Source organism: Vicia villosa, linkage group LG7 (assembly GCF_029867415.1).
Source record: "Vicia villosa cultivar HV-30 ecotype Madison, WI linkage group LG7, Vvil1.0, whole genome shotgun sequence".
Lineage (NCBI taxonomy): Eukaryota > Viridiplantae > Streptophyta > Magnoliopsida > Fabales > Fabaceae > Vicia > Vicia villosa.
The window spans coordinates 42,386,836-42,394,583 of record NC_081186.1 but is presented as its reverse complement, the minus strand read 5'-3'; the positions used below and the strand labels follow the sequence as shown (position 1 = coordinate 42,394,583).

General features: G+C 32.4%; 2 protein-coding genes across 2 annotated transcripts; one reads left to right on the top strand and one right to left on the bottom strand.

The window, feature by feature from the left end:
- Nucleotides 1-2,618: 2,618 nt before the first annotated feature.
- Nucleotides 2,619-3,764, bottom strand: LOC131618934 (uncharacterized). The gene has a single exon (XM_058890082.1). It carries the CDS (start codon nt 3,762-3,764, stop codon nt 2,619-2,621), a length of 1,146 nt encoding a protein of 381 aa, XP_058746065.1.
- An 808-nt stretch (nt 3,765-4,572) lies between these two features.
- Nucleotides 4,573-7,274, top strand: LOC131618933 (zinc finger BED domain-containing protein RICESLEEPER 2-like). The gene is made up of 5 exons (XM_058890081.1): nt 4,573-4,937; nt 5,899-6,275; nt 6,461-6,775; nt 6,824-7,053; nt 7,146-7,274. The coding sequence occupies exons 1-5, from the start codon at nt 4,573-4,575 to the stop codon at nt 7,272-7,274; spliced, it is 1,416 nt and encodes a 471-aa protein (XP_058746064.1).
- Nucleotides 7,275-7,748: the final 474 nt, after the last annotated feature.

The window sequence follows — 7,748 nt, the reverse complement described above, 5'->3', positions numbered from 1 at the left end:
GCCTGCATATTATAACAAAATAAATAAATTAAACAACTTTTACAAAAAAAAAACAAGTTATACAAATCAATAAATAATCCAAAAACAAAATTACTTCACAACTTCCCATCAATTAATAACAGTTGCAGAAAACTTCTAACTAATATTTTATATACATCATAATGGCTTGGAATATGTGTATTTTAATCAACTACATCATCATTCAAATGATTTGTAGCTAATTGCACATACTCATCATCATTGTTATTAAAATTCAAAGGATGTTCATGTTCTTCATATGACATGTTTTTATGAACTTCCTCTTCTACGTCTTCCCCCATTTCATACAAATCTCTTGGCTTTAAATGCACGGCAACACTCCATCCGTTATTAACCAAATCATCAACATAATACACCAATTGAGCTTGAGATGCCTCAATGTACGGGTCATGTTCTTCACGATCACCATTATGAATCAATCTATTAAAATTTACACAATTGAAATTCCAAATTTCCTTTTTAAACCCTCTATCTCGCGTGGTATCGGCCCATTTTCATTTGAAAAGAGCAACCTTGAAATGACCATAGTAGTTAATCTCAATGATATCTTCCAACTTCCCATAATAAGGCAAGTCAGCTTGTCTTAAGTTTCTATCAACACTACTTGAAACATAAGATGTGTTGGATGTTAGAAAAACCCCGCTATTTTGTGTTCTTAATCCCTCTTCTCTAGCTAATGTCCGAAATTTGAACCCGTTAATGTTGTAAGAAGTATATCTCTTTGCTTTGTCCAAAGGTCCCCGCGCTAAAAATTTTAGGTCAGCTGAGTATGAGTTGGCTGAATCTGGTTTCAAAATCCAAATTAAAGTAATTGTATTAGTTATGATATGAGATTAGATCTCATGAAATGAGCATAAAATAACAAGAAAATTTGGATGATTATTTATAACTTACCAATCTTTGAAACCAGTCAACAAAATCTCTATACACTCTTTTTTCTATATCCGTAGATGAAGGTCTTCTTGACCTTGAACTTCTCCTTATGAATTCTCTAAATTCACTATGTTAATTAAACATATTTAAATCATTAAATAAGACTAGGATACTTTAACTATTCCAGCAATAAACAAGTCGAAGATCATTTTATTTACTCACTCAACAAAAGGTGTGACTATTGCACAATTTAGAAGAACATATCGATGAGCTTGAATCTTTTGCATAGGAGTTAATGTGAAATCTGAGGAAGCTCCTACTGGTTTACCAAGTCGAGGGAAGATGGTAGATGCAAAGGAAGATTCATTCTCATTTGAGTCATCACAAACACGTCTAGGTCTATTGAACCGTGTCCCTATATCTTCAATGTACCGGGAACAAAATGTGAGAGACTCTTCTATTATGTAACCCTCTGCTATAGAACCTTCTACTTTAGCCTTATTACGTACAAAGGATTTCAAATGACCTAATTCCCTATAAAACCTAAATAGAATTAGTGTATACAATATTGATGCACATAACAAGATGCTTTAAATTGTAAACGTAATTAATTTACCTCTCTATGGGATACATGTATCGATAATGCACCGGACCTCCAAGTTTGGCCTCCTCTATTAGATGGACACTTAAATGAACCATAATTGTGAAGAATGATGGCGGAAATAACATTTCCAAATGACAAAGTGTAATAGCAATACGCTCTTGGAGTTTTTGAAGGTCGGAAATATTCAAACTTTTCCCACAAAGAACTCTATAAAACGAACAAAACTCCACCAAGACTGTTGTGACATGGTTTGGCAATAAGTTGCGAATGGCTAAAGGTAGCAAGTATTCAAATAAAATGTGCAATCATGACTTTTCAAACCAGAAATCTTTTGTTGAGCATAATCAACACATCTAGAAATGTTACTTGAGTAACCATCTGGAAATCTAACATTTTTCAATGTGTTGAGAAACAACCTTTTTGTATCACGTGTTAGTGAAAACAAAGCAAGATGATATCTCCCTTTTTCATCAGCCCAAAGATCACTTCTAATACCCATCTCTTGCAAATCTTTTTGAGCATTAAGATTGTCTTTGGATTTATTCTTATCATTGAGCAAAGTATACAGGACATTGTCACACACATTTTTTTCAATATGCATAAAATCTAGATTATGACGCAGCAAATTAAACTCCCAATATGGAAGTTCAAAGAATATACTTCTTTTATTCCACTGCTGAACTTTTTTTCTAGGTCTCTTTTTATTACCATCCAACATTTCTCCTCTCCCAAATGTAAAATCAAGATCTTTTGTTTGCCTTAAAATGTCAGATCCTGATATTTTTGATGGTGGATTTCGTTCTTCTATGTCACCATTAAAGCGAACTCGATTTAGTCTAAATCTATGATTTCTGCTCAAAAAACAATGATGACCCATAAAACACCACTTCTTACTTTTACTAAGACGACAACCTTCTGAGTCAAAATTACAATTTGGGCAAGCTAAACCTGTATGTGTATTCCAACCAGACAGATTACCTAGAGCCGGAAAGTCACTAATTGTCCACATTAGAGCTGCCCGCATTCTAAAACTTTCATTCATTGATACATCAAATGTTACCACGCCATCATTCCATAGCTCCTTTAACTCATTCACAAGGGGTTATAAGTAAACATCTATACTATTTCCAGGACTCGATTTTCCAGGAATGATCATTGACAAGATGAATGAAGTGTGTCTCATCCACATCCAAGGAGGAATGTTATATGGAATCAAGAACACTGGCCAAACACTATATTTAGAATTCATGGTCCCAAATGGGTTAAAACTGTCACTGGCAAGTCCCAAGCGAACATTTCGATGATCTGAGGCAAATTCAGGATGAATTAAATTAAAGTTCTTCCATGCTTCACCATCCCTTGGATGTCTTAATAGCCCATCATTGTTATTGTCCAAAGCATGCCATCTCATATGCTCTGCAGTCTTAGAACACATGAACAATCTTTGTAATCTTGTTTTTAGTGGAAAGTAACGCAACACCTTTGCAGCCTGCTTCTTCTTTTTCTTAGGATTCCATCGAGATGCTCCACAATGCTTGCATGCTTGCAGTTCTTTTTCGTCATCTCCCAAGAACAACATACAATCATTTGGACATGCATTAATCTTTGTATAATTAAGACCGAGTTTATTGATGGTTTTCTTTGCCTCGTAAAATGAATGAGGCAACTTTGCTTGTTTAAATGCGTCTCTCAACAAATCTAATATCATAGTAATTGCTTTATCACTTAATCCACACAAGACCTTTATATGATATAATTTGACTATAAATTCAAGTTTTGTGTAATTGCTTTCTTCTTGCAATATTTGGCTTCCATCATTGAGAAACTCGCGAAAATCACCACTATCAACTCTTGTCCCTTCATTTAGTATATCTTCTAAAGCTATCGGATCTGTTTCATTTAAATTAGCAGCATCTTGCCTATAGTTACCAAATGCATCATTGAGCATTGTTTCCATCATATTATCCGATTGAAACTTATCTTGCACAAAGTCTTCATTTCTAGAAGACTCTGGAAGTTTTCTCTCGCCGTGAAGGGTCCATACGACATAGTTCTTGGGAATTGGTTTGCATAGTAAGTGATCCCTAACTACACTTCTAGTTTGCGGTTTCAAAAACCTGCACATCGGACATGGACATCGTATTGTATCTTCAACAGCCACATTTTTAAAAGCAAAATCTAAGAATATATCTAATCCAATTTCATATTCAGGTGTGGTATGTAGCTTTGAAATCCAAGACTTATCCATACCTACAAAATTTATCATGAATAAAGATGTAACATAAAACTAAAAAAGAAAAAAGTATCCTAAAGATATTATTATCTAAGTAAAAGATAAAATAAAATAGACACTTTGATAAAATCATATGATATACACTATTATTAGCCTTTTATTTTAAAATTATATGAATACAATGTATCTGTTGTGTTCATATATATTTACTCCTTCTTAAGTGATTTGTATATATAGAGAGGAGTAGGGGTGGACAGAAATTTAGAATCTAACTGGGACCTATAGAGATTATTATCTAAGTAAAAGATAAAATAAACAATCATATAGAGATTTAGGATATAGGAGTGGAGAAAATTTTAAGAGTAAGGATGGACAAAAAATATTCTCTAAAGATTATTAGTCTAAGTAAAAGATAAAATAAAATAGACACTTTAATAAAATCATAAAATATACACTATTATTAGCCTTTTATTTTGAAACTATATGAATACAATGTGTGTTGTGTTCACATATTTTTCTCCTTCTCAAATGATTTTTTATATTATAAACTCAAACTTTTATTATTGAAATCACTTGTCAAGATATTATTTAAATATATAAATTGATAAACAAAAAAAGTATGATTTTTCTATTATAATTCTCTCTAAACACTTATGAATTTCTAACCACATATGGGGAGGAACTTAAAAATTCTAACAGTAGCTAAACAATAGGGTGGGAGCGTTGAGACTAAATATATAAAGGACTTGACTCCAGTGAACACATCACACTAACATCCCAATTTATAGTCTCTCTTGATTTCCCTCTACAAGAATTTATAGAGATGGATTTCGTGAAGAAGTGTAGGATAGTATTGAGAAGCAACAAGAGCATGAAGAAGCAAAAAGATAATCCTAAAAAACCACCACATGGTGGTGTTTGTGTCTATGTTGGAGCTGAGAGACAAAGATTCATAATAAAGATCAAAATATTGAATCATCCTTTGTTCAAGTCACTTCTAGAAGATGTTGAGAATGAATATGGATATGGAAACAATGGTCCTCTATGGCTTCCTTACGAAGTTAACATTTTCTGTGAAGCACTTATGGAGATAAAAAGTGCTATGAGTGACATGGGTTGCAATTTTCACACAGTAGCTACTACTCATTACTTGGAAATACCAATGTACCAAGAAAACCAATGCCAAAGGTAATGAATGAAGAGTTTTATAGCATGTTCAACATATCAGATAAATCAATCTCAAGAGAAACTGCATATCATAACTTACACGATGAATACTTGTGTCCATATCAGAGAAATCAATTTAAAAAGAAATTAAAACTTATAAACCCTATATTCTCAAATCAAACCTCTAATTTATTTCTCTTTGAAAATGAACCCTCTTACTACTTGTCCATATCAGAGAAATCAATGTAAAAATAAATTAAAACTAATGAACCCTAAATTCCCAAATCAAACCTCTAATTTATTTCTCTTTGAAAATGAACTCTCTTACTATTCAATAATGCTTCCATTGAAATAGGGAAGAGAGAAAACAACATTTGTAAGATGGTTTAGCAAACAAGATTTTAAAGATTGGGACCTAAATATAACAAAGAGAAGATAAAGAAGAGTAAACTAACCTTAGTGAAAAAGAAAACCGGAGAATAATCGGAGATTATTCTTAGCAATAGACAAGGGTGGAATTCCAGCGGTGGAGAGCAAAACCAGTGTTGTGTTGTGAGAACTGAGAAGCTGGTTGAAGAATAAAGTAATGTGAGAAGCGGTGGAATGGTTAACTAAAGGGTTTCTCTATTTTTATTTTATTTTATACATATATCTATTTATATGTGTTATATTATTATTGTTTATATCATATTATGTATTACTTTAATTATTAATTAATGTAAATTAAAAACAAAAATATAATTAACCGCGCGAGTTTTGGTACAAAAATATTTGGCGCCAAAAACTTTTATTAAAAAAGCTGATTAGAAGACCAAAAGTTAGAGTAAAATTGCGCCATGATTACGGGGGTTTTAAACCCCCGTAGATTGCTATATTATTTTTCCCATAAAATAGAGACTATTATTCAGAGGTTTTTTAAAACCCCCTCAAATTAACCGCCGCAATCCAGCGTGTTTTTTGTAGTGTTTGTATCCATTAGTAGAAACACTGCAAAAGCTGATTATATGAGTTTGTTTTCAAGTGAAAAAGAAAATCTAAAGAGTGTGTTAGCATTCATTCTTGGAAGAGTTTGTCTAACTTCAGATGTATGGATAACTGTAACAACACAAGGTTATATGACTGTCACCGCTCATTATGTTGATAAAGATTGGAAATTAAATAGCAAATTACTTTCATTTTGTCACTTGGAGAATGCACATACATGTTTGGAATTATCAAGAAAATTACTTAGTGCTTTGAAGCATTGGGGAATAGATGGTAAAACATTTTCACTCACATCGGATAATGCCTCTTTGACTGATAGCATGCTAAACATTTTGAAAGAGAGACTCAATTTGCAAGATGCTTTGCTATGTAAAGGTAAATATTTTCATGTGAGATTTTGTGCTCACATCTTGAATCTCATAGTTCAAGATGGTTTGAAGGCGGGAGGGGGGGGGGTGCTTTGTATAGAATCCGAGAAAGTGTTAAATATGTGAAGGTTTCAAAGGGGATATTGAAGGGGTTTGAAAAGTGTATTGAATAAATGTATTTAAATAATGTAGAAGGTGGATTCTTAAGTTTGGATATGTGTACTAGATGGAATGTTACATATATAATGCTTGAAAGTGCTATTAGGTATCGACGTGCATTCATTAGCTTGAGTTATGATGATAAAAACTACAAGATTTGTCCAAGCATTGAAGAATGGGATAGAGCAATGAAAATTTGTAATTTATTGGCTCCATTTTATGATATTACCAACTTAATTATTGGATCGTCTTACATAACCTCATACTTATACTTCATGCAAGTTGCACTTATAAAGATGGAAGTGAATAGAAATTTGAAAACTCAAGATGATGTGATCAAAGATATGGGTGAGGGGATGAAGGAAAAGTTTGATAAGTGTTAGAGTGAATATTCAGTTACTCTTGCACTTGGAAATATTCTTGATCCACCATCAAAGTTGGACTTTTTGAACTTTTGCTTTAAGAAACTTGATCCAAGTGGCTATGAAGATAGGGTAAAGAAAATGAAGGATGGCTTGTATGATCTCTCTGATGCATATCAAAATAATATTGTTACATCAATTTCATCAAGAAATAATAAATCTCACTCTTTTGGACAACCATTAGGCACTACATCATTTTTTAAGGTAAGTTTTAATAATAAAATTTATACTCATTACATTACTTTATTTTTCTATTCAAGTCTAGTTTAAATAGTTTTTTGCATGTCTAATTTTAGGAATATCGTCAAAAAAAGATACAAAAGATTTTAACTGATGGCAAATCCAAACTTGCAATATACTTGGATGAAAATTGTTTGAATAGTGATGTAGATATTCTTCAATATTGGAAATTAAATAGTGTCTGATTTCCTCAACTTGCTATAATGGCTTGTGACATTTTAAGCATTCAAATCACAATAGTGGCTTCTAAATCTTCATTTAGCATCAGATGTCGTATTTTGCATAAGTATAGGAATTGCTTACTCCCTGACACTCTGCAAGCTTTAATTTGTACGCATAATTGAGTGCATAATTTTAAAGATGTTGGACCTTCAAGTAAGTTTTAAATTGTCACTACAAGAAAATTGACTTCCCGTGACACTCAAAAAGTGTCACTAAAAGTCAATAATCTGTAGGTAGATGTGTATAGGATTTTGAGTGACACCCACCTTTGGCTTCAACTATAAGGGGGCATGGTGTGACACCAAATTGAATGTCACAATAACTTTTATTTACGATTAAGTTTTTTCCTACAGTTGCGACGAATGTCACTATATACTATGCTAGTATTACAAATAATAGAATCTCTACCTACAAATTGTTTTCTTTTAGCTGTCGCT

Coding starts and splice junctions, on each gene's coding strand:
- LOC131618934 (XM_058890082.1), bottom strand. CDS start 3,764: ATGGATAAGTCTTGGATTTCAAAGCTACATACCACACCTGAATATGAA.
- LOC131618933 (XM_058890081.1), top strand. CDS start 4,573: ATGGATTTCGTGAAGAAGTGTAGGATAGTATTGAGAAGCAACAAGAGC. Junction 6,276..6,460: donor AGATGCTTTGCTATGTAAAG/GTAAATATTTTC, acceptor TAAATAATGTAG/AAGGTGGATTCTTAAGTTTG. Junction 6,776..6,823: donor TGATGTGATCAAAGATATGG/GTGAGGGGATGA, acceptor GTGAATATTCAG/TTACTCTTGCACTTGGAAAT.